General features: G+C 45.8%; 1 protein-coding gene across 1 annotated transcript in view; it reads left to right on the top strand.

The window, feature by feature from the left end:
• The window catches only part of sox5 (SRY-box transcription factor 5), a 76,742-nt gene that overhangs the window by 9,685 nt on the left and 39,115 nt on the right, over window positions 1-27,942 (top strand). Inside the window, exons 3-4 of the mRNA XM_070928681.1 lie at window positions 21,630-21,716; window positions 27,141-27,313. Of these exons, the coding sequence (XP_070784782.1) occupies window positions 21,630-21,716; window positions 27,141-27,313 (260 nt within the window). The remainder of the gene's footprint in view (window positions 1-21,629; window positions 21,717-27,140; window positions 27,314-27,942) is intronic.

Genomic DNA, 27,942 nt, shown 5'->3' with positions numbered 1-27,942 from the left:
CAACATCCAGAAATGTGCTTTTTTTTTTTTTTTAAAAAAGAGACCCGATTGGAAGGGGACCTGAGCACAGTTGGACCTGACCCAACACTTCACAACACTAAAACTGGTCAATCAACAAGCAGCCGCAGCTGATACTAAGTACACGCAAATCCATTAGGATCCACTCCAGAAATGAGACACCTTGTCAGTAAAACGAGACCCTACCTGACCAGATTAGACTTCATTGGGACCATGTCCAACTCGAGTCCCAGGTCAGGTCTTGGATGCTCAGAACCAAGTGAACCTGTGAAGACCTCTAAAGCAGATGCATGCTATAACAACCATTAGATCTTCTTATACACTCCCATACTTTCCCTGTAGCTTCTAAATCCACCACTGCTGTGCGCTAAGATTTCTATTCAAACATCTCTGAACTGTATGCAGCCTCAAATGACACCATGCCCCAAGAGGTGAAAGAGCGGTGCAGCAGAACAGTGTGTATTTGTCTCTTAAGTGTAGATGTTGATGTGTTTATGTTCTGACAGTTCATCAACAGGCTTTCATTTCAAGCTGCGATGTGCTAACCTTATTTTCCAGGCTTTTCTGTAAGGTTTTCAAAGACTGCTGGTCAGCTCTCGCCGTCTGGTTGTTTTTATTCCAGTCAATAGAGAGGCCTGTTGTGGCACATTTTACAAAAAAAAGAGAGAAATGAAGAAAAAAAAACAAAAAACTGGGCTGTTTGTCGAGCTGAGCTGTAATTGAGGTGTGTTTTGGGTTGTTCGCTGCATCACTAGACCTCATGAACTGGCTGCACAGGAAAAAAACAACAATAATGGATCTTTATGAGTCAGCCTGCGCGGAGAGAGAGGGGGAGAGAGAGGGGAGAAGGAAAGACTGAAGGAGAAAGAGAAGGAGGGAAGAGCGAAGGAGAGAAAGAGCGAGTGTCTTCACAGACCCCATTAGCAGAGTGCCACAGTGGTGCGGCATCCAAACCAACCCGGAGCATTATCTGTCCTACGTTTAAATGAAACACGCTAACAAAAGGCCTCAGCGCCTCCAGACCCAGCACACACACACACACACACACACACACAAAAACCCAGGCCAAGCATGAGAGAAAGGAAGAAAGAAAAGAGAGTAAAGGAAGAAAAGGGATGCTGAGAAAAGATGAAGAGAGGCAGAGGCAAATGGAGGGGGAGGGGGGGGGGGGTGACGAGGGGCGGTATTGAACGCGAGATAGAAATCCCTTTTCTGTGCCCAGCTAGCTATTGTTTGGCTGTGTGGCTCACAAAGGCCATTAGCAGCAAACAGCAGGTTGGGATGAAAATTTAATGAAGGCTTTAATCATTATGAAAGGCCTGGAATATTACTGCTCTCTCTGTCTCTGTCTCTGTCTCTCTCTCTCTCTCTCTTACACACACACACTCGCGCACTGCTTCCAGCTGGATCAATGACACACACACAGACATTTAGAGTGTAGGAACATTAACACCAGGAGGGACGTGAACGAGGGGCCAAAGACACGAAATGGGTCAGAAAACGATAAACATCTCGAAACAGAATGAGAGGCTTGACTTAACGAAGGCAAGCCCTGAGCGAGAGACACACACTCACACACACACACACACACACACACACACACACACACACACAGACAGTCACACACATAAATATGGCTGAAGTTTGAAAGATATAGTTTTGTGTCTGTGGCTAGTGTTGCTCTACTTAGGCTAGATGAATGGAGAGTGGTAGATACTAGGTCAGTGTGTGTGTGTGTGTGTGTGTGTGTGTGTGTGTGTGCGCGTGCTGTTTTAAGCCTTTGGGAGCATGTATACTTGTGTAGGTGTATTTGCATATGTATTTGTGACAAAATGTGTGTTCACGTGTGTTTTTTGTGGGAAGGATTGCATTTGGCTGCATGCATGCATGCAAGTTGTGTGTGTGTGTGTGTGTGTGTGTGTGTGTGTGTGTGTGTGTGTGTTGGTCTCTAATAAATGACTAGCCATGTTGTCCCCCATGGCCTGGCCCAACCATGCTCCACCGCTCTCCTGCTCTCTCCATTCATCTCCTGTCTTAGTCCACCGGCCACCTGCTACCCTGGAGATACACACTGGCTCTCACACACACACACACACACACACACACCGGTACATATATGTGCAGACGCGCACACAAACTGCTAGCCGCCGTCTTTAATAAATTCTTCAGGAGCGTCAGGGAGGAAGAGCGAAGATAAGAATGCCATGACACTGCCTTGTGTGTGTGTGTGTGTGTGTGTGTGTTTGTCTGGGGTCGAGGCGAGAGGCCGCTGGGCGAGCGGCTCGTGCTGGAGTGTGTGTGTGTGTCATTATGTGGAATAATGACAGCAGAGTGCAGAGCATCACGGGAGGTGCAGGGTTGAGAGGAGAGGCGATGCTAAAACCCAAGAGAGATGGCTGCAGGAACACACACACACACACACACACACACCTGGACAGCTCCCTTGGCCTTGCCATTTAACCCCCTGTGACCCCTGTGCCACAGAGCAAGGCCCAGTGATAATCTATTAGCCCAACAGTGGGAAAAGAGACATGCACCTGAGAAATACAGATAGATAGATAGATAGATAGATAGATAGATAGATAGATAGATAGATAGATAGATAGATAGATAGATAGATAGATAGATAGATAGATAGAGATCATAAACTGCAAAAATGAAAGAGAGAAAAACGAGGGGAATTAAAAGGAGGAGAAACATCACTAAATGGGGCACAGATGTTCCTCGTGGCCCCTGGAGTGGTGCCTCCACTGCCCTGGACTTTCACCAGACACTCAGCCTCATTCCTCCTCATCTCTCCTCTCCTCCTCTTGCTCCTTCCCTCTCTCTATGGCAGCTCCGACTGTTAGTGGCACACATTAAGTGCCAGCTGAGCTCCATCTCTGAACCCGTCTGTTGACCCTCTGCTACCCATCTACAGCTACCCGTCACTGGGGCTCCATGGCCTCTGGGACTTATTATGTTTTCTCTCTTTTTTTTGGTGTGACCTCTGCTGTAAACGGGAATAAACAACTACAATTGTGTTTCACCTGACTGCACCTACTGTAAATCCTTTTAGCTGAATAAACCTAAAGCTAAATGATGTGAGCCATTGTGCAGTTCGCAATGCATCTATGTTTTAACGATGCATCACGTTACACGCAGACTTGCAATGGACATTTTAGGATTTTGGGAAAAAAACACCTTCAAATTTGAACACCTTCAAACTTGGTGGACACCTGCCTCTTCTGGCGGCGACGTCGTCAGGGTCAACAAATGGCAATATTCTTGTTTTCTTACTGAGCCGGGTTGCAGCCCTGGGGTCAGACACTGGCCTGTATACTTCACGGCCTTGATCTGGACACACGTGCAGGGAAACAAGAGACACACTCATGCACACACACACACGCACTCACTCACCGCTTGCAGGTTTACAGCCGTGCCGGCAACCTCGAGGTCAATCAGAATGGTGTTTTTATGGCTGAGCGTACTCGCTGCTCCAAGGCACTGGTTTCCATACTGAAAATGCCAACTCAATGACAGATGTCACACAATACACACACACACAGACACATGCTCACACATGCACGCACAGCACTTCATCTATTTTCAAGGCAGGGAGGGAATCCAGGGCTTGCTTTTAGAGAGCACTGAGGCATTTTATAGGACAGCACTTAGGCAAGGCCATTGTGCCACACAAGCACACAGTGGCCGGAGCTCCCTCACGCCTCCGTACACTCCAATGGATGACAATGGGAAGGGCGGATACATTCTGCCAAGAAGAAGGGGAGAGAGAAAGAAAGGGAGGTAAAAAAAAGAGCCGGAGAAGTGGAGGGATCGAGGCGGTCTCTCGTTCATGCGTCCATCAGTCCACCCCCTCCTCCACTTTGCTTAATCCTTCCACTGCTCTGCTATGTGGGGGGTTATGTCAAACACACACACACACACACACATGCACACACACTATAAACATCAACAATGGCATATGCAACCCTTGCAAGTCATCACATGGACCTGCGACTTTTAGGCACAGATCCCTAAGGGGAATGTGTGGACTGCAACACACACACACACACACACACACATATACAGCAGCAGGTTCACAGCCCTAGCGTGGGAGCGGGCGGACGTCTTTATGTGATTTCCACCCTGTTGGTAATTAGTTAGTTGTATAAATTAACATGAAGTGCAGCAGGACTCTCACCGCCATTGTTTGCCGCGATCATTCTTCTCGCGCTGGGAAAAGGAAGGCAAATGAAACGAAACAGAGGGGGAGGTTGAAAGACAGAGTTTTTTTTTTATTTTATTATTCACTACAAGCGAAAGAGAAAGTTCAGACGAGCGGGAGAAAGCAAGATTTTGTCCCCCCGTTCGCCAATTAAAGGGTTTCTAAATACACGGTCAGCATTCACTAAAGAGAAGTTGACATCATGCTTATGAGACTAACTCTGCCTTGAATCTCTTACTAAGAACATCTGAACCCCCCCGTCTTGTTGTCTTATGCTGCACCTCCTATCCCGAGACCCGGCAGAGGAAACCTTCGGTGGTGACATTTCAAACGTTTTTCTGCGTAGATCAGATCACAACATTGAAAAAGAAATGGCGTCCTTCTGCACTAATAAAACTCGCTTTGAAGCAGGCAGAGCGCTCACGTTTCATGCTGCTTATCTAAGGAAACCAGTTCCTTTATATTTATCCTTCTTTCCAGTTATCCAGAGTGTCATTGTGTCAGTTAACTTCACCCCAGTTTGTATTAGACGGGGGGAAAAATCATCATGGACATGGCTCACAATTCAAATCGAGTCAATTTGGGTTTTTTCCCCCTTTTGTGGCATGAGAAACAGGCAACGTCATGGGGCGAACCTGAGGCCTATTGTGGGGCCGGCCATTGTTGGCTCGATGAAAGGCGCATTCAAGTCACTTTTCTTATTGAATTGTTTTGCGTCTGCTTTTCAACGTGGCATTCTTTCTCCAGCCTTGCACGAGACAATCAGTGGGGATGAAACTCCTTTCTACCATTCTTCCCAGTCCAGATGAGCGATATTAAGGAGATGAATAGTGTGCATGTGTGTGTGTGTGTGTGTCTGTGTGTGTGTGTGTTTTTGGGAGAAAAGCAGTACCCCAGCTTTTGTCCGATACATGAGCATAAAGGGGCTTAGAGAGAGGAGAGAGGGTCCTGCGGTTTTCCTGATGGTGTGTGTGTGTGTCTGTGTGTGTTATTGGCCTCCCGGCGTGGCATTAAGTTAAGGACAAAGGCCTGAGGTTCATGAATCAGTCAGGGCTTCCATAGCTTAGCTATTGTGACCTACCCACAACTTTGACTGTCCTACAGTACACCATGTGTATGTCCATGTTTGTATTTATGTGTGTGTGTTGATACCTGGTGATGAAGCAGGTAGGGGAAGTATTTATGAGTGTATTTGTGCATTTCCTGTGTGTCATACACATCATATGAATATGTCTGGGTGTGCAAGTGTGTATTTGAGTGAGTCAGACTGTCCCACATAAAGGCCTCCTGTCACCGACTCCCAAATATTAGACAGGCCCCAGTGTTTTGGCATCCACCCATTCACTTCCATTCAGCGCCATGTCCCATGACCAAATCGGCGGAATCCATGATTTATCTATTCAGCTTTCTCATAAACTCTCTTCATTTGCACGCCCTGTTGTTGTTTTTCTTCCTTTTCTGTGATTTTCCTTTCTTGGTCTTTTCGCCCATTCCCATGGAGAGACAGAGGAATGTTTTTATGCTGCAAAATGGCTGCAAGATGAATGAGTTTTGTGTAAAGTGCACCGACTTTCATTTGTCCCTCTATTACGTTATCAAAAGGATATGAAATGCAGCTGAAAAATTTTCATTGGTGCACTCGAGCAACAACAACACTGAGAAACATTGTGGAAAGGAATTACTGATTGGAGTTCAACCAGTTTTCAAAAGGCCAGATGACTTCTCTCTCAAACATTTGTACTTTGCAAGAAAAATCGGCAAGTTAGAAGATAACTTCAACAATCTTAGTTTTACTGACATTCCAGCAGTTGCTTTGTGAGTAGGTGGATGTCGCATTTTGGAATGAAATGCTTGATTTTTCCTTTTGACATTGTGCCATAGCAAGATATAAAAAGCTATCACTTTGCTGTGAGCTTTTCTATTAAAATGTTATAGTGTGTGTGCATGGATGCATTTCTAACTTTAAATAAAGGACGAACTAAACGGAAGCTGCTCACAAGTAATATTTTTGTATTGCAGGGTCAATTAGAACAATTGGTAACGTTTTTTTTTACGGGTCCGTAATTAAACACTTTCTTACTTGGAAGTTTCCTGGAAAGAACGATGTAATTTGGTCCCAATAGAGACAAAGAGGCAGTTATTAAGTTAGATTAAGTCAGAGTTTAGTTAGCTGTGTTGGGTTTTGAGGCATTTGTTGATTTTAAGTGGAAACAAACTCCTCCATTCAAGTTAAGTTAATCTTCATTCATTATTCATTGATAATTTGAAACATTATTCCTCTATATGTTGAATTGTGTGCTTGCCTTTAGACAAATATCACATTTTTGTACGTTCAGCTGACCTTCTGTGCACCTACTCAAAGACCCTCTAGGTTAGTTACTTTCTTATACATTGATACATTGTTTGTTCCATGAATCATTATCGACAGAGGAACCACAAACCAAGACAGGAAACAGCTTTAAAGAGATGATTTTTGAATTGAGCAAATCAACCAGCAAAAATATTGACTTTGCCTATTGTGATGCATACGTGCATCTACATATACTGTATACATTTGCTTATGTGACCTATATAAACAGGTCCTATACTGTAAGTGCACGTCTTTCATGGCACCTTCATGACAGCATGTAAGCTTACTGTGAGCTATAATGCACTTTAAATAGACGGTAAGTAAGCTCTATGTTAGAGTTAATTAGCTGTGATTGTTTTTGCAAGAGATTCAGTGTGTGTATTTACAGAATATACTACGCGTATATAGTATGTGTATAGGCCTTAATGCCTTACATGCCACATACTGCATGTTAATATATATGTGGCTACACCCCATACAGAGACTACACCCCAGTTTCCCCTCCATAATCCATGTAGGCTTCTGTGCAAAGTAACTCAATCTGCTTAGCGCAACTGTACATCTCAGCTCCAACACACATGTGAAAGCATCAGAGCTGCGGTTCCCTATCAAACATGTCAGCAGCGTCCGGCGCAGGATTTAAGGCCTGACATGGATGTAAAGGGGCTTTAACAGCCTGAGTGGAGGCGTGGGATCGGTATGTATCACTGCACGGCTCTTGTTAGATTGTCTGCACGCAGGGCAGTAAAAACACGCATATACAGTATGTCGCCCCACTCATGATGACGAACGCAACAGCCTGTGCGACCTGACAGAGGAGCCGCAGCTACCCATGATGCATCAGGGATAGCGAATGGACACGCGCCAGCAATCCACGTAATCACCACCCACGGGCCACCCTCGCTGCTTCCGCTCCCTCTTACGTGACAGATATCAAGGTGGTGTGCATACCGCTGTGTAGCTGTAGCACTTCAGTCATTCACAGAGCAACAAGCCAGTCAGCTGGTCACTCAGTCACTCAGTCTTTCAATATGTCAGCTAGCGAGGATGCCGGCCCTACAGTGCGTCAGCCGGCTTGCCAAGAAGTTGGCCACTCAGCTACTCCGTCTTGTAGCTGCTCAGACTTCCATTCAGTCGGCCAGAGAGCCAGTCACTCAGCCGGCCCGTCGGCCAGTCACTGCGTCAGTCTTTGAAGCCACAGGGTCTATATTAATTAACCCCTGGCCTGCTGGTCAGAGGGCGGGTCCAGCAGATGAAGTGGTGGTGTCTGTGTTGTCAGCCTCAGGGTCACGACCCGAGCCCACAGCGCGGCACGGCCTCATTTGAGCCAGATGTTTGGAGACAAGAATCTCCAGCAGCCCCTTTTCCACCCCCCCCCCCACCCCTTCACTCCTGCTGCATTCTTTCCCTTCACTGCTGCTTGGCCATCACCAGCCACTCATGTCGGAGCTCTGATGCTCCTCTGGATAGATCGCTGCTTCTCTGTCTACCCGCCCCCCTCCCTCCATCCCTCCTCTCTCCAGCCGTCCTTCTCTCTCTCTCTCTCTCTCTCTCTCTCTCTCTCTCTCTCTCTCTCTCTCTCTCTCTCTCTCTCTCTCCCTGTGGGATCCCTCTATCCATCCATTCACCTCTCCCCTCCCTTCCCTCTATTTTCACCCCTCCCTCCTCGTTTGGCCCACTGCCCCTTTCCGCTTGCTCAGGGGAAAGAGTGCCGTGTGTGTGTTGCCTGGCAGCGTGCCCACTCTCATCGTGCCCCCCCCCCGTCCTCGTACCTCATCCTTCCCTCTTCTCCATTTTCTCATCCCTTGCTTTCCATCCTTGCTCTATCCTCGCTTCTATTTCTCTTCTCTGCCACCTTCCCTCCATCCTTCTCCTCCTACCACCCTTTGTCCCCGTCACTCTCTCCACCTGCTTCTAATCACTCCTCCTCCATCTCTTTCACTCCCTGCCTCCATTCATACTTTGCTCACCCTCTTTCTCCCCCCCCCCCCCTCCCTCCCTCGTCTCTTACTCGGCTGGGCTCAGGAGCAGTGAACAGGTGTTGTCTCCTTTTGATTTGGGTGCGTTCGGATTAATGCTGTCAGCTCAGCTGTTAAAACAACTGCCACCGCCAGATGCCAGTCAGTTTGGGGCTGGAGCTGTCACCTACACACACACACACACACACACACACACATTCAAACATCCAAACATACGCATACTCGGATGTAAGTGTGCACACACAGGGTGATGTGCACATGTACACACAAACACAGGGCCTCTTGGCTCATTGTAAAACCGACAAAGCAAATCAACTGCTGTACACCAGTCTTGTAGCCCAGGTGTGTGTTTCTGTAGCCTTTCCAAAACATCACAGTCAGCGGGTATAAAAGGGACATTATGACATGACACTACAGTGATCATTAATACATAGTCAGAGCTGCCATAGACTCGCCTAGACAAGTACAGTCCATTATTCAAATTGGCCTAATTGTAGGAATTTTGTTTTTTTTGTTTTTTTTTTATAAAGATGATGCCTGTCTGTCTGTCTGTCTGTCTGTCTGTACGTCTATCTCTCTCTCTCTGTCCCTTTCTGTCTGTCTGTCTGTCTGTCTGTCTCTCCCCCTCTCTCTTTCTCCCTCCCTCTCTCTCTCTCAAACCCAACCGGTCAAAGCAGATGACCGCCCACCTCGATGGTTCTGCTCGAGGTTTCTGCCTCTTAAAAGGAAGTTTTTCCTTGCCACTGTCGCCAGAGTGCTTGCTCATGGTGGGAACTGTTGGGTCTCTGTAATAACATTACAAGACAAAAGTCGGTCTAGATCTGCTCTATTTTGTAAAGTGTCATGAGATGACTTTTGTTGTGATTTGGCGCTATATAAATAAAACTGAATTAATATGACTCTTGAGTCCCCCTAACGTTACGGAAGTACAATACTACATTGCTTGAGTACCCCTTTAATCTTGGCTTGATTCCCTCACTAAATGATTGCTAAAATGCTTCCAGTTAGCAACATTTGCAGCCATTTTCCCATTTTTAAATGAAATGGTTTTGTCTGTCAGTCAGGGTTCAGAATTATAATTATTTTGCATGTAAGGACAGATTCACTAAATACCTTTTTGAGAACATTTGTGAAACATTGCGGAAATCACTATTCATAGATCCGCAACTGAGGCTCAAAATCACCAACTTTGACATGTTTTAAAACTTCAGTATTTAATGCATTTGCTGTGGTGCCTGCCTAAACTTATCTGTGAAATATGAACTTTTCTATCCTTACAGAGCAACATTATGATATAAAATACTGACCATGGATAATGAGCTTCTTGAGCCACAAATTCATTCACCGCCTTTGTTCCTACAATGATCAGCTCAATGACGTAAAGACCTGAAACACAGCATTCTAATACAAAACTAACATTACAATTGATCAGGTTTTTATTCAAAGAATCTTAATACAACAGGTTTTCTGTAATAGACAATGATGGATTTGCCTCTGTATTCAGTGAGTAAACCTCCAAAGGCTTGTTTATACTAGCTTTGTCTGTAACTGTGTTTACTCTCCATTCCCAAGGCAACACATGATTTCCACCTCTCCACCTTCACCCTCCCTCCCCCTGTCCCTCCTTACCCTGCTCACACTCACTTGTTCCTTTCTTTTCTCCAAAGCATCCTTCCTGCCCTGTCTGAAGTCAGCGCGCACACAAATATACATACACACCTGTCCGGATTCCTCGTCCCTCCCTGCTTCATTTATAAGTGTTACCATGAAACTTTCACCTTCTACATCTGTGTGTGTTTGTGTGTCTGCGTGCGTCACCATTTTTTCTTGGCAAAGACTCCCTTCCTACACTCACAGCCCTTTTTCCGCCCCGTCGGCTGCTTAAATTTAGAACGTGAATCCTCATTGTTGAAATTTGTGAGTAAAATGATGATTAACTGAATATCAATGATCAGCGGTGTGTAAGTGGTGTGTAACAGGCGCTATTTAAGGCTCCTTTAGATGTGGGTGTAGTTTACAAGCTTCCTCTGTGTGTGTGTGTGTGTGTGTGTGTCAGATGGTGGGCAGTGGGCTTCGGAGTGGTGCTGCTGGTTTCTGGGTCCATTTTATACACAAACACATTCATAGACACAAAATATCAGGGGAAACATTCCACAATGTTTCCTTCTGGCAGATTTCTGATCTCTCTCTCTCTCTCTCTCTCTCTCTCTCTAATTGAACTCATGTACTCATGTTTGTTTGCAAGCTTCACACTAGACAGTCTTGTGATGCCGATTCAAGGAGCCGTCCACACTAAGACACTGGACACTTGTTTGTTAAGTCATGTCGGTTTGTCTGACACACTCTCGCACCCAAAAGCACACACACCCAAAACATTGAGCCCTCTGTCTAGCCCCCCCCTACCCCCGATATCAGTTTACTATGTGAAAACATAGGCACAACGCAGGATTTCTAGCCCACTAACCGAACTGAATTTTTCCCTGTTTCACAGTAGATCACGCCCTCCTCGTCCGTTTTGTTGGTTTGTTAAATTAACTAACATGGTTATGGCCAAGGTTATTGTACCCCACTGTAGTCTCCAGTCGCTTCTGAGCCAAACATTGTTAAGACAATTAGCCCGCTCAAAGAGTCATGGATGTCTTGCCGGAGGAATGGTGGGGGGAGGAGGAAGAACAGGGTCAAAGACCGACAGGAATGTTCAGGAAGAAAAGAAGTACTGATGCAGGGGAATGTGTCTGAGAGGAGCTGGAATCAAACGTATGATATTTATCAATAAAGTCGAGTGTAACTGAATTGGCACGTGAGCTTGTTCTAATAAAGATATGAATGATCAGATTAACACAGAATTGATTTGATAAAAAACACTATCTTCATAGAAAAGCTGGGCTTGATTTGATAAACATCCTAATCATTCATTAGTTACTGTATGCTATAAATATTTCCAATGGTGTGAGCATTTATCTTTTAATAAGTGCTTTAGTAGATATGCCCATGCCCATATGCTCAAATTTACACTTAGAACATATTGAATTTGAATGTGCTGTCTGCACTTTTGAGCTGTTTTGAGCTCCAGTTGGCAACTCCCCAGTGAGTTAAAGCCGTATTGATCTGGAATCTGTTTGAATAACCAATAAGTGGGCATGATAACAACATTTTTCAAAGTGATTATTAATGGGGAACTCACAAGAGACAGATTTAAAAAGGAATAGTGAAAACTGAAGAAGCAATGGCCGAGATATCCGGAACTTTAGGCCCCTGAACCAGAAACAACAACAACTTGATCCTACATTTCCCATGATGCAACTCAATAGCATCTCTCATTAGACCCTCCTCCCTCTCTGCCTCCCGATTGCCCACGTCTTTCAAACCCCACACCTCTAGTTTGTAATGCTGGCTTTTTGTAAAAGTTTTGAGTCTCGAGCCTGGGCCGACATAACCCTGATGACATCACCGTAACATCTTTAGGGTTATTTTTTTCAAACTTTCGAAAGCTCCTTCCAGAGCCGCAGACAACATTATGCAACTGTTTTCACGGGCTGTGTAGTAGTCCTCATGACAAGTAAACTGAGCTTCATATATGAAATGGGTGGAGAGCCCCTTTAAGACTATTTTTATGCAACAGTGGTTCCGTTTTTATCCTGTCAAGTGCATTTTTATTCATGTAAATATTTTTAAAAAGTGCAATTTAAGAGCAAAATTATCAATTCACTGTCACTACAGTATCTTATTTCACCAACTCTGAGTTCCACCCTTCCCATTTGTTGGCCACAGATGACTAAGCGATCTAAGTGTGACCTTATTAGCAGCATCGGCCGTTATTGACGAGGCAAATCTCACCAACCAATCAAACTTTTGTTCTTCGCCTAAAAACGATGTGATCTTGCCAGGAAAATAGGGGAGTAGGAAAAGATTTAGAGGGAGAGACGTCGACGTGAGCGAATAATTGGAGCACAGTGACTCGTAAGGCTCCAACAGGTCAGGCACACAAACTCACACACACACACAAACACACACATGCTAGTCAGGAGAGCATTCCAGTGCTGTTTGGACTGTTGTTGCCATTGGTCTAATGGTTCTCACATGTCTGTCGCCCTATCTTTGAGCAGCACACAGGACAATGCAGGCTATTCTTAAGACTTTACAACGCGCTCTGTCTCAGGCCGATCGACGCACAGATGGAACAAACATTCACACATCAAGAAGAAAGACAAAAAGAGACAGAGACGGATATCAAGACTCAAACAGACGCATAAACAGAGGGAGAAGTGTGTGCGTCTGTTTGTGCTCGTCAACAGCGTCCGCGTTAACTGGAATAGGCGGGTCCCGCCTCCGCCGTCCGGCAAAGCAGAGCCACTCTAAAGCCAAGCCAACTGTCAATCAAACAGCCAGCACAGGGCCAGAACTATGATAGCATCAGAAATAACAGTCTTTACCCGTCAGTCTCACATGCACCAACACACATGCACGCACGCACGCACACACACACACACACACACACACACACAAGCGCAGGGGAGGTTAAAGTCACAACTCAGCCCTGTTTGAATAGGCTTCCAGCATGCAAAGCAACATTAGTGTGTCAGGAGTGTCTTGCTGTTCTGTCTGTCTCTCTGTCATTGCTTTGACAGGCAGACGAAAAATGTCACGACTCACAAGAGAAAATGCTGCACTGTGTGTGTGTGTGTGTGTGTGTGTGTGTGTGTGTGTGTGTGTGTGTGTGTGTGTGTGTGTGCGCTCCCCGTCTGTCTCTCGCATAGTTAATGCGTGGGTCCGTTCCCCTCCTATACACGGCAGGCCCAATGCACAATGTCTTCTTTTGTTGTCACGTTAAAGTGATGCAATAAAGCTGCGCAGTGACAAGGACGGCCCGGGGGCTGCTGCAGTGACAGAGGCATTGAGTGTGCGTGCATGTGTGTGTGTGTGTGTGCACGTGCATGTGTGTGTGGAGTGGAGACAAGAGCACTGAAGAGGGGTTATTGCCACGAGACAGATTGCAAGTGTCATTTTCCATTACAGCAGCCTGAGCCACTGTGTACGACACACACACACACACACACAGTTACACACCGATACACATGCCTTGGCCTACTTCAACAGGATGCTTTTGACAGGGAGAGATGTGCATGCATTAAGAGAGCGATGGGCCCTAACTAGTTAACCCTCTCCTCACTCTGACATCAGGTTGAGAAAGCAGAATTGGCAGTTAGCAGAATTTATTACTTTTTTGCTTGTCTGACTGGTTGATTCGTAGGTCATTGTTATAAATCAGATTTTTCCATGCAACTGAAGAGTCTGTAAATTGCATTTGGATCTGCGAGTGACTGTTCCTAAAAACCTACTTTAAGTGATTTTCATGGTTTAGTGGGTAGATTACATCATGAATCTCTATTGCTTGAGAAGAGCCCAAAAACCTTTTGGGCTTATGAAACTCAAAACATCGGATCATGTAAAAAAAAAAAAATGGCATTGACACTAAGCTAAACCAAAAAGGTGCTTTTCTCACTTTTTGAAAAGGTTACATGCATGAGATACAAGGTTTACACATGACAGCAGCACCAGAATACAATACACTTGTCAAGCAGCTTTTCAAAGGCTCCTCAGTGAATACATTGAGTTTTGATTACAGCATGACCCATTGTTGCATGTGAGCCTCTATTATCTATTCAAAAGTCTCTCATGAGGCTCTGTTTGTTAACCAGGCAATTAGCGGGCAGTATTTGGTGGTTATCAGTACCACAGTTGACACTTGGTCTCTTCAGCCTGTAAAGTATGAGGCAGTAAAATGAAAATGGCATCTGTGTTCGGTCCCATAGCTTGTCCCTAATAAGGTGCAGTGGCAGCGGCTATCAGGGGCCGAGGCTGAATTAGTCCACAGCGGATTCAAATGTCTAGATGCTATCAAACACCATTTAATGATAATGGAGGTCACAGAGGCAATTGGGAAAATGCTGTGTGTGTGTGTGTGTGTGTGTGTGTGTGTGTGTGTGTGTGTGTGTGTGTGAAAGGAACGTTTCTCTGTCTCCCGCAAAAACACAGCATTAAGATAGCATCGCTAATTTCTCCGGCTCGGCACAAAAACAACATGCAGAGGAGGGGAGAGAAGAAAAAAAAGACCCGGCACACAAGCGAAAAATGAAACAACAAGGAAAGTTTTTCTGCGACTTTCTCGAATGTCGCTCCAGATTTTGCCCTTCATCGTTCTTTCACAATGTCGCGCCCTCTCCGCTGCTATTTCTGACTGCCAGTGTGTGGATCTGGCTCGCTGAGATTTCATGCCAGTGTAAAAATTGGCTGAGGGTTTGGTTCAAATCAAATTGGACATAAGCACCCACAACACCATCTGTTAGGGAAAGGCAGTGGAGTGAAGGGCAGAACTCTGTATTCAGATAAATGGATTTTCAATTTATTAAATTGTTGACTGACACCCTTGTAAATTTTCGCTTTATGTGCTGCGGCCTATTCTTAGAGCGTCACATTTAATGGAAACATGTTGCTATACATCCATACAATCCCTAATAATAGAACGGAAAAAAAAGGATCCCACTACATCTGTTGTTTTGTGTGAGTTCAATTCCTTCTTTTTATATATTTTTGCAGCACAGTGGCCTCACATTAACATGCTAATCTGTCCTTTTTTAAAGCTTTTTTCCCCCTAAAACTTCATCCCGCTTTAAGTAGATAAAAATAAAGCCCCCTCCCCGTTTAGTCTTTAGGTGTTTTGGCAAGTGATATCGCGCGCGCGTGTGTGTGTTTGCGATTTTCTGTTAACAGGTGTGTCACCCTGAAATGTGTTTAGAGACGCGTCTATGATTGTCACAGTACTTTGGGGGGGGGGGGACCATATGTCCCTTGTCGCTTCACCCAAAAACTTAACTTACTTTGCAAGGTGAATGACAGCCTCTTAACTCTCAGAAGTCGATGTCATGTAGCTCGGTGTGTGAGTGTGTGCCAGATACTTTCAATGTGTGTGTTTGTGTGAAAGTGTCCCCCCAGCCTGCCTAGTGGTCTGGGTGTTTATTAATAACGAAAGTTGGAGCAGCTTCTGAATTAAAAGTCACTACGGATGTTGAGAACAAGCAGAGACTGAGTCTAACACACACACACACACACACACACATACATATACACATTCTGTGTCTCTTTCTCGCCACGATCCTCTGTGTCAGTGGGAGACGGGGAGCACTGGGAGGGGGCTAGAAAGTAAGGAGGAGGAGAGGGATTTTAGTGTTTACACAGAGGCCCGGCCACCGCGGCAACTGTTGCCAAGCACTGTTCTCCCCAACAACAAGCCAGTAATTGGTACTGTTAGCGGCTAACCTTGCGGAGGTGGTGGTGCGAGGTGGGCACGGACAAAAAGCTTTTTGATACATCTCCTTCTCCTTCTCTGTCTCTTTCTCCTCTCTCAAGCCGCCGTATACTGCCCCTGTTTTTTTGGTTTTTTTTGACAAGAGACTGCCCGTAATCTTGGCACGGCCCCCCTCGCTTTGGAACGATTGGACCGTCTTTAGAAGGAATCGATGAAAATGTGTCCAGACACATGGCCCAGCTCAACCAGACATGAATTGATCATCAAAATATCAACATCATCATTTCGTAATGGAGTATGCTGGTGCCATCAGTGCGAGGGGAATAGCCAGACTGAAAAGCAGAAAGCTGCAGTATCAGGAGGGTGTAAATAAGTGAGGGGTTGTATTCCAAATTCTGCTTTTATGAAATTTCTTTGAACATCTCCATAATGTAGAAGCTCCAGTCTGTTAAAGTTAAAGTTGTAACATTTTACTACTGAAAGACTTAAGTTACCTCATATTATTTAAATAGTCACACAACTTTTCCCCCTTTTTTTTTTGTTGCCCTTTTTCTCAAAGAAACACCTCGTTAGTTTTAAACTACAGCAAGTATTCATTACAACAGTGAAGGCTGCTGTATGAGGTTGTTTAGACAGGTTTTTTATAGTATAGTTTAGCACAGCTTGGGGCTATATTGAGTGCGTGTCTATGTGCAGGTGTGTTTGCAGCCTCAAACCAATTTTTCTTTCTCTTACCGTGTGTAACCCAGATTAAGAGGGAAAAAATCTGATTAGTGCATTTATGAGGTTCAGAGTAACATGGGCGTCATTGGTGTCTATTGCTTACCATGAAACAATTCCTATTAAGGTGAATTCAGATTATTATCAGTAATCCATGCTTGACATTTGCAATGATTTGCCTTATTAATCTCATCATTAGATCACATGTAAACACACTGTTTCTGTCTGTCATGGCCGCCAGCAAATGTGTTTTCACCACAGCAGTCACCACACATCTCTCTCTCTCTCTCTCTCTCTCTCTTACTCCTTCCTTCCATCTCAATACTTCAGTGTTCAGGGTGGCAGTCTTAGACAAACTCCACCAGTGCTTGTATAATTGCTTATTCAATGCTGACCCCTGCTCAGTTTAGGAGGGAGGAGGGTGGAGGAAGAGAGCGGAGAAGGAGGGGGGGGGGGGGGGGGGGTAGTCGCTGGAGCCTCCCCATGGCTGCCAAGGCCCAAGTCAATGTGGAGCCTGTTTTTCGGGATATAAGGGCCGGCCACGGGTCCCAAGCCAGGGCCCTTTCCTGTGGGCCCTCCTCCTCCTCCTCCTCCTCCTCCTCCTCCTCCTCCTCCTCCTCGTCTTCGTTCTACTCCTTCATCCTCCACCCTCCTCTGAGCCCGGCTGGGCCTGGCGCTGGCACAGAGGTCCCTTTGTTGTGCACCCGAGGGTCCGGGCTCTCTCTCTCTCTCTCTCTCTTTTCCTCCCCTCTCTTTCTCTCTCTCTCTCTTACCACAACCCCCCCTCCTCCTCACCATCCCTCCCTCCCTTTTCCTCTAAAGGTCTCCAGGCTTCACAAATATGAGATAATAGGAAAAATAGAGCTGGCCGCTTGTGGTGACTCAGGGCAAAACGTCTGAGTGAAAAATAGAAAGTGAGAGAGAGAGAGAGGGAGAGAGAGAGAGGTATTGTTTGTGAGGTTGGTCAGGGCGAGCTGGACTGAAGTTGAGTCTCCTCCCTCTCTCTCCCTCTCTCTCCCTCTCCTTCTCTCTCCAGCAGCTTCTGAACCAAAAGCTCACAGTGGATCCAAAAGCCGAATGGGGGCTTGCTCTAACACACACACACACACACACACACGCACACACACTGTTTCTCTCTCCCTCTCTCGGCAGGTGGACGGGGTTGTTTTGGCTCGGCTGCAGGGCAGCAGCTTGACTCCGTTTGAGCCAATGAGCCAAGATAATAGCCGACGATTCCAGAGTTATTGTCAGCGCTTTCCCCCCTCTGCTTTTCCCAGAATCCCTCTCAGCCGTGCGGGATCGGAATGGGAACGTCACCCTCAGATGAATTCATTTATGCTTTCGCTTTAAGAACACTACAGCGGGACGCACGGTCAAAACCCAGACAGTCATATCAAAGAAAGATGGTTTTTGAAACCCCTTAAACCTCCCGGCCCTGTCTGAGGGCCTGACCGCAAAGTTGCACAAGACATCTAGAATATACATTTTTCATTCAGTGTAAACATCGTATTGCTTTGATAAGCAGCTGGAACAAGCTGATACAGAATATATAATATATTAATATATAAGATGATTCCAACTTTAAAGCTACTTAAGGGGAAAAGATGTGGGGAAAGCTGCATTTCAGGGGGTTGACATTAACGCACACACACACACCACCTTAAACGCCCTGTGCGACTTACACTTCCTCTCTCCCCTTCTTCTGTTCACTTCCTCACCCCTTCACTTTTGTCAAGTGGGAGGCCAGTATCCTCCCTCGCCTCAGCTCCCAACACCCCACCCTGCAAATATGCGACCCACACCCCTGCGTGGGCACCAAACTCCACCCGCTTACCTCACAGAACACACACAAACACACACACATGCACGCACACGCACGCACACACACACACACACGTCCTATACGTCAGAAGAACAGGGAGTAGCTTCTCTGATTTTCATGGAAAGTATTGTGCTGTCCTCTTTTATTATGTGATTTTTGGCTGTAATTAGCAGTTTTAGATGATTACTATGTTTCCAACCCACTGTCAAGCAAATTTTATTTTAAAAAAATCCTGAAATATTGCAGAACATAAAATCATGTGCATTTCCATCTGCTGGACTACAGCAAAATAAATCCTCCAATGTTAGAGAAGTGGAAAGAGTCTCTCACGAATTGATTTGCGTCAGGCAAGTTGTTATTGTTACAGCGTCAGGCCATGTTTCACATTCTTAGATAAAGATGAAAACAAGGAATTGCACTTGGCAGTTGGAAGTATTCTAATGCACCAGCTAATGCCCAAACAGCCATGATGAGAAGCTAATGCACGAGAGAGGAGGACATTTCTGTGAGGTCACGGTGTCAGGATGTCCAAACACATCTTTTAACTGATGCACAAGTTTGTGTGTGTGTGTGTGTGCCTGCATGTGTTGGAGAGTGTGTGTTTGTAGTTTTCAAGGGTGACAGTGTGGGTTCATTTCTCATAGTGTTCACCACATCAATCAACATCTCACTAAAAGCTACAGCAACTCTTCTTCTCTCCTCTCCTCCTCTCCTCTCCTCTTTTCTCTCCTCTCCTCTACACTCCCCCTGCCCATTTCCTCCCATTTTGCCATCCGCCGCACAATGAAAGAGCCTCTTGGCTTTTATTAATAGTTAAAGTGGCCCCGGCCTGTCACTGGGGACAGTAACTGCAGCCCTGTTAATAAATAAAAATAATAACTAGGAGATGGAGACAGAGAGGGAGTGCAATGGAAAGAGAACAGGCGACACTGCCATTTGTTGTTCCCTCTCACTTGTCAAAGCTCTTTGGCTTAAAAGCCTCTGTCATTGTTGAGGGAGAGGGGGCTGGAGGGAGAGACGAGAGTGAGAGACAGAGAGAGAGAGGGAGAGGGGGGGAGCGCCAGGGGCTAATAGCACCTGTTGGGGTGATGGTGAGACAGCTGTCACGGGGGGGGAAAAACACGGGAGCACACTCTTTCTTCTGCTCGTTCCTTCCTCGCTACGCATGTTTCTTTCCCTCCTCCCCTGTTTTTTTGCAACAAATCCTCCGTCTATCTCCGTCCCCCTCCTCCTCCTACCTTCATCCCACCGCCAGCCTATTCCCTCAAGGCTGCGGTGGCTCCTGACAGAAAGCACTAGGGCACGTCAGGGACGCAGCGCTGAAGCCCGGCCGCTGACTAACTGGCTGAGTGGCAGCGTCGGAAGCGCGAGGACAGACAGAGTCAGAGTCCAAGGACGGCGGAGGGATTTGAAAAGGCAAGAGGAGAGGGATGAGGAACAGGAAGAGTGAGAGGTGGACGGCCTTAAAGTTCAGCATTGATCTTACGCTAAGTTCGCGTGTGTGTTTGCGAATGTGTGCCCATTGTAATCAACGGAGCGTGAATGCTCTACTCTTGAAGCCAGAGGAAAGAACCTGATTCAGGCCTCTGGGGAGGCTGTAGGCGCACACACACACACACACACAAACTGAGGTACAGTATGTAGGACACGCTGCAGTGCTTTGTGTGTGTCTGAGTAGAGACTGTGTGTGTCGACTCTCGTGTGTGTGTGTCCTTGTTGTTTTGTGTGATCGTGTGTCATTTTTAAATTCTGAGAATCTCCAGGTGGTTTCTCCTCATCCTCATCTGCCCACTCCATCACAGACCCGGACAAATAGAGGGACTGAAGAGGAAAGAAAGAAGTTTAAGCAAAGCACTGCGTTTTTGTGTTTTGGATGATGGGTGAAAGTACTTTTGATTTGTTGTTGAGCGTGGTGGCTGTGTGTGTGTGCGTTCATGTCTCCCTAAGCTGTTCAGCTCAACACACCGGACATCTCTCTCTCTCTCTCTCTCTCTCTCTCTCTCTCTCTCTCTCTCTATCTGTCTGTGGAAAGCATTAGTGTTTGTGTCACAGTGTGTGTGTGTGTGTGTGTGTGTGTGTTTGTTTGTGCAGGCAAGCTGTCTCATACCAGTGAGATTAAGACTTCTTTTTTTTTCTTAAATCAGTCTTGTCATTATGGGAAGAAAAAAAATAATCCGGGCACCAACAAACTTTTCTCCTGCCATCAGCAGTTGCCAGTGTGTATACGTCCGTGTGTGCAGCTACACACACACACACGCACACACACACACATATATATATATATATATATGCTCATTCAAGTGTATGGGTCTGTGTGTTTTGCGGGTGTTTGTGCATTCAAGGATGTGTGTTTGCGTTGGCTGATAGGGTTAATCTCCCCACTCAACATGTAAAACCTCTTTCCTTAGCAAGGCCTCACAACCTAAGTGCAGATGGCTCCCAGTAAATAGAGTACTCTCTCTCTCTCTCTCCCTCTCTCTCTCTCCCTCTTGCTTCACACTCTTCCTTTGTTTGATAATCCCCCCCCCCCCCCCGTTTCCCTTTGTTCATGTCAATAATAGTCAACAGGGTGACTGGATTGATGGCAGCCTGTCTGTATGTGCACATGCATTGCTGTTAGCGCATATATGTGCACACATTTCGGATTGAATCTCTGTGTGACATTTCCATTCCCCCCCCGTGTGTGTGTGTGTGTGGATGTGCGTACATCCATGTGCGAGTGTGACCATAGTTAGGATTGTAATTAGTGATTCTGCGGGTGTGTGTTTGTGTGTGTAAGGGTCTGTGGAGTGTGTGTTGAAAACAAAGCGCTAGCTGATAATGTGTCCATTGTGGCGGGTGCATTAAGGCCCTCTTTGTCTCAGGGCCCACAGGGCTAATGATTCTCTAGCAGCAGGTGAGAGGGAAAAAGCCTCTCTCTTTCTCTCCCTCTCTCCTCCACTTGTCTCTCTCTTTATCTTGCGTCGCCTCGCTCGCTCTTTCCCTTTTGCTCACTTGTTTTTGTTCTTCAGATTTCCTCTCTTTCGATTATCAGCTTCTCTCTTTCCACCTCTCTCTCCCTCTCTCTCCTGCTGATGCGACCATTAGGCTGAGCTGCCGCTGCCTTTATTACAGCAAATGGACTTTAAATGAGCTTTATTGTCATGTTGGCCAGCCAACTGAATCCCTCTCTCTCTCTCTCTCTTTCCTCTGCCCCCCCCCCCCACCCCCCTACCCCCCCTAAACAGAGGCCCCCAGCATTGAGAGGCTGTTGTCAAAGGACTGGAAGGATAAACTTTTGGCCATGGGCTCAGGGCACATCGGAGAAATTAAAGGTATGGTACAACTAAATAATGACTAAACTTAAACTTAAACTAGCTGATGAGGAATTTAATTAAGCATTTGAATTTGATTGAGGTACCTCCGATGTCCATTGAGGGAAAAAAATTTTGAAATCTTTAAAAAAAAAGACTTATATTAACTTCAACATGACTTTTCATGGTAAACAGATATAAAGTAGGCCAAATTATTTGGAAAAAAGCAGGGGTCAGGTGTAGCCCACAGATAACTCACTGACTCTGTGGCAACATTATACTTCCTGTTTACATCGGGCATGATGGGAAAACCAATGGCAAAAAACTCAAAACATATCCAAACCATCCAAAAGGAAATCAACAGGAGTGGCAGAAGTTCATAAAAATGAGATTGTTTGTGGTACACTAGGTACACTGTGGCTCAGAATTTCGAATCAACATTGTCCTTGTTTCCCTGAAACACTAACTCTTTCCTGTAATTAATAATATACATAAAATAAACAATTTGCATAGAACATTTTTATTTCATACATGCTGTCCTAGATCAATAACAATAAATGGAATGCCTAAGTAAGACATGTAGTGACCAGGTCACAAGCCTTAAAGGGAGTGAAATCCAAGGAAAAACAACCTAAATACAAGGTTAAGTTGATCTGAAATAAACTGAATTCAGTTGAACTGAACTCAAATGAACTAAGCTGCCCTGAACTGAACCAAGCTGGCTGCTTCGTCTCGTATTTGCCCAACATGTCAAGAAGTCAATGACGTCTCCGCTAGTCCATCAGCTCTGTGTTACTCTCAGTGTTAATCACCCATTTTATCCACACAAACCCTTCTTAACATCTGAGAGCGAGACAGACAGAGCAGGACAGAGGGCAGGAAGTGAAACAAAAAGGGGAACAAGAGAGCTGCGCTGTGAATATGCCGGAGTAATAATCAGCTGGAGAGAAAGAGAAAGTGGGGGGAAAAAAAAGAGGTGGAAGAATCTGGCTATTATTCCCTGTAACTCCAGGGCAAAGCTGTCGTTCTCCTCCAGTAATTGAGCTTCATTAGGAAGCAAAGCAATATGTAATCAAAGAGCCTTGCGGAGCGGCGTGGCCGTGGAGAGGGGGGCTCCATTGATCAAACCCCTTTTTCCCAGCTCCCTGCCGCGCTGACATTTCTGTGTAGGGGCGTCCCGCTTGGCGCACCACACACCAACAGCTGGGGGGAAATATCAGGAGTATGTGTGAGCGCATGAGTGTGTGTGTGTGCAGTGGAAGTGCATATATGTGTGTCCGTGATAGATGAGTCCATGTGTGTGTCTCAGACAGTGCTTACTTCACGTGTGTCTGTGAGTGTGAACTTGTGCTTGTGCCGATGATAAAGGGGAAAGAAGGCAGAAATATATGGAAAGTCAAGTGTTCGTACACCGGTTTGCACCGATAGTTTGTATGTTTAAGTGTGTGTGTGTGTGTGTGTGTGTGTGTGTGTGTGTGTGTGTGTGTGTGTGTGTGTGTGTGTGTGTGAATGTGTGTGTGAACGCTGGTCTCATTTGTCAGTGCATCCCTTGACTTTTTTTTTTACCCCCATCGAATTCCATTGAAAAGCTTTTTGTGGGGAACAAAGTGATTTTGAACCACCGCCTCCCGCTCCGTCGGCCTTATTGAGAAGCAACATTGGTAAAAGGCTCCATGCTGTTCACATCGCAGAACACACACACACACACACACACACACACACACACACACACACATACAAGTATGGAACTCATAGTACAAGAAGAAATATCCCCACAGTATAGTGTCATTAACATCAGATCTGCGGCATCAGATAGTAGAGAGTGACAGGAAAGATTCCTCTCTTAACCTCTTGGTTTTTCTTTTGAATTTCCCCTCTTACTTCTTTATACACTGTACTACAGTTTTACACACAGCATGAGCATCAGCGTGTTTCAGCACTTCAGCATTAAAGCTCTATGATGTTACACTGAAGGAAATATTTAAACCCAAGACCCAAAGATTCTTTACGGCTGCACCATTCCATCAATTGTGAAATATTCTGGATGTCTTTTGCATCATTTTATCACACATTTTCTCAACCGTCTGCCCTGAATGTCTGGTACCCACCAGAGGACTTGGCTGGATTTAAGAGGGTAAAGGTAGCGATCAAACTCACAACCTCAGAAAACACATCCAGTACACTTAAGTATGGAGGCAGTAATGACGCTTATTTGACAGTGTTTCTAACAGTCGTGGCAAAAAAGAATAATTTTTGGGCAAAACTCCTTTTAAAGTGACAACTGACCCTGCAAGTTAGAGGGTTGTGAAGAATCGATGTGAGAAGCAGTAAACAGCCATAGTAAAATATTGCCTGTCTACTGAGAAAATCAGGTTACTGCAAACTGTGTAGTAAGTGCTTTAATCAAATCTTAATTTTATTACCTTAATATTAACTCAATTTGATTATTTACAGTAATTGCGTTATCGTGTCTATGTAAATATTCTAAATATACTTCCAGACTGCTTTCCTGTCTAGCTCCTTGCAGCTTGTCTCCTTCCCCTTCTTCTCCCTTAACTCTCATATCATTCCTTCAGCCTCCTCTCTCCCTTTACTCCCTCCTGCTCCTCCTCTCCCTCCCTCCCTTTCTCCTCAGCTATCTCATCCCCTCTCCTCCCACCTTACCGGGGGGAGTTATCAACGCAGCCGGGGTCATTAATTAGCGCTGCGAACACGGTGACAAGTATTACATTGTTACAAATTGGTTAATTACGCCACGCACGAGTGTGCGTGAGCAAAAGTAGGGAAGAGTTGGTGTTGGTTTGGCGGGTGTGTAGGTAAGCACAGGCCGCAGCAATCTGCCTAAGGAGGAATGTGTGTGAACCGATGGAGGAAACCAGTTATCGATCCACCTGCCCGCCTCGCAGCAGCTGAGGAAACAAGCCAGCGCGGGCTGATTTATGGGCCGACCACAGAAATTCTGAAAGTCTGAATGGGAGGGAAAGAGACGGGAGAGAGACAGGGCAGCTCACGTCCTCGTAGCAGAGTTTCTAAATCTCATCTCAGTTAAGAAGCGTGTTGTTTTCTTGGATTCGTCTTCGTCTGCAAATACTGTGGTTTGCTGATGAAAGATCCACAGCTGAGAGGGGGATTGAGAGCAGCGTGTAGAGAAAGAATAGGCCGGTTGTCTTCGTTTTCACACACCTTACTATCCAGGCTGCTGGTTAAAGGAATGTCCTTCCACCTCAACGTGCTCACTGTTTTGCACAGAAGTGCCCAGTTTTACTGTGTTTGCATTTGTGCACGTGCATGGATGTGTGTGCGTGTGTGCAAAGGGGGGTTAACCCCAACAAGAACCCCCTACAAGAAAGACTCCTTTGATCCATCGTTTCACCTTTGCAACCCCCCTTATCCTTTTTTTCTCCCCTTTGCCCCCTTCCTCCCCACCCCTTCACCCCCCATTTGAACAGGCTAACGTTTTTAACACAAGGCTCTTTCTTGTCTTGGTCAGCTTTGGCTACACACACACACACACACACACACACACACACACACACACACACACACATTTCTGGCTCTACAAAGGTGGGTCTGTGAGTTAGGACAGCGGCGTGTTTATTTTTCCAGCGGCCAGTGCTCCCGACAGTTGCCTTTATTGTTCATTGTTGGCGGATGGATGGAGTGCAGGGGGAAGTGAGGGTGGGGGGGTCGGTGGGCAGTGGAGGCAGGCGGGGGTGTAGCGTGAGGCGGCGACTACCAACAGGGAGGACAAATGGATGGCTCTCACCTTCCAGAGCGGTCAAAGGGCAGGTCAGCAGCCGTGGCTCCTCGTCTTCACCCCCTCCATCTCTTCCTCCATCTTCCCCTTTCATCCCCCCCTTGTTGTGTTCCTCTTTCTTTCCCTCCCCGTTTCCCTCTCGTTCCCCCTCTTTCTCTCTTCCTCATCTGGTTTGACTGGCGCAGGAATGTGGCCCTGTTAAAGGTAGCAGCTGAAGAACAATGGGGGATTGTGCTATTCCACACACACGCACATACACACGCACACACACACACACACACACACACACACACAAAAGCATGTCAGGAAACATTGGTACATATGACCAGACATGGGCGCACACACTCATACTGATTGTGCCTCAGTGTGCCTCTCTCTAACTACATCCTGTTGAATGATTTAGGCCTTGTGTGGAAGTGTGTTTGTGTGTGTGTGTGTGTGTGTGTGTGTGTGTGTGTGTGTGTGTAATGGAGCTGGTATGTCAGGATCTGAGAGGTCAAAGGTCAGGCCATGCTAAATGTGAGCAGGAGGTTGGCTGACTGCAGGGTAAACACAGACCAGACACACTCTCTTTCTCTCTTTTTTCCTCTCTCTTTCTCTCACACACACACACACACACACACACACATCCACAAAATACAGCTTGACAGCAAAGACCAATCTCCAAATTTACCCATAATTCAGCGCCAATCGAATAAATTTAGATTCTGCTTCAAGTTTGAGCAGGAAATGTAAATTTTCAAACCTGGCTGAAGATTCATTGTGTTTGTTAAACATATGAATCTGGCTCGGATCTTACATTTTGTTTCGCCGCCACATTTTGCCTGTGTACAAACGTTTCCTTCAGCCCAGATTTATTTTCTTTATTTCAGCAAGGCAATAAAGGCAGTGATGGATGTGGCTTGAGTAATCACTGCTGGCCTTCTGTGCCCAGGAAAATAAGTCAACATCTGGTTTTACAACATAACGCACTTTGCCAAACGCACCTTCCGTTGACATGCCCCCTCCTACCGTCCAAAGCCCCTCACCAGTCATATATTAGCTTGACCAACAAGCCATAGATAGCTTTACACAGCTTTGTTGTTCCTTCCTACTCCGTTTCTCTCCGTCATGCCTCTGACCTCTGACCTCACTCCACAATCCTTTCTGGCCTCCGGATAGCCGTGAAAATCTCACAAACAAGAAGAACACAGCTTCAGCTTTTGTATAATTTCCGATCTTGTCTGCTTTTTGCTCCTGTTGCATTCACATCATTTCTGACGAAACTGGTTGCAGTTTGGGCAACACTTTAATTCCCCTATTTAGCATTTATAAGAAGTATATACGCATGTAATACATGGTTTATAACACGCTACAATGTAGTTGTAAGCAGTGTTTATTAATTTATTTTTAATGTCAACAACTAGAACTCCTACGCGGAGGCTGGTGTATAAACAGATAACGAATGACAATAAAGTGAAACACAGGTGTAATAACGTAGAAGAAGTTATAATTGCTAACAAATACTGTACATGAATGAATGCTTAAAAGTGTCCTTATATATGTGATTAGCTAGATTAGCTTCCTTTTGAATGATGAAAGAAGCTCTGTAGCGTAAACCTCAACTGAGTCTTGCTCTTTTCTTCAAAGAGCTACAATCTCACCTTCGACCCCCCCTCCCCCCCCGTCCTCTCTCTCTCGCCCTGTAGGTACCCCAGACAGCCTGGCGGAGAAAGAGCGCCAGCTCATGGGCATGATTGGCCAGTTGAGCAGCCTGAGGGAGCAGCTCCTGGCGGCCCACGAGGAGCAGAAGAAGCTGGCCGCCTCGCAGATGGAGAAGCAGAGGCAGCAGATGGAGCTGGCCAAGCAGCAGCAGGACCAGGTACAGGAGCGCGCTGCATGGGAAGGTCTTTCTTTGGAAATGCTGTGTACTGTATGCCTGTGCTGCGTAACAATACATCCTAACAAGGCATTTAGTCTGCCAGAAGTATTCACTATATGACTTATCTGCAATCAGATCGCACTTAACAAGACTTTTCCCCATCTGTAGATATCTTGATTCTTTGGTTATTCCAACATATTTTAAACTACCTCCCCACAGTAATGCCACCAAAAGAAATCCTGTAAATGTTTTGAGCCTGGTCAGAAAACAGTAAATACAGGCACATGATTGGCTACTGATTTGTAATCACATATGCACACACACACACACACACGGTATGTGCAGACACACAAATGCACAGGCACACTTAAACGTCACAAATGGTCATCAGAAAAATCCTCACACAGATTTTACAGTTCAGTATAACAGAAGGTGGGCTCAAAGGTGTGGTTGAACAGCAACAAATCACGCAGGAATTTTCTTTCCTCTACACACACACACACACACACAAACATCTCATACTGTACAGTGTTCACACAGCCAGAGACATGCGCCTTTGGCAGCTTGAACACAGAGACATTGCACAGGAATGAGCTGAGGGTATGTAGTGTTGGAGCGGATGTAGTGGA

This window comes from Enoplosus armatus, chromosome 22 (genome assembly GCF_043641665.1).
Source record: "Enoplosus armatus isolate fEnoArm2 chromosome 22, fEnoArm2.hap1, whole genome shotgun sequence".
Lineage (NCBI taxonomy): Eukaryota > Metazoa > Chordata > Actinopteri > Centrarchiformes > Enoplosidae > Enoplosus > Enoplosus armatus.
Note: the sequence above shows the minus strand (reverse complement) of the source record. Positions and strands in the feature narration are given on the sequence as shown.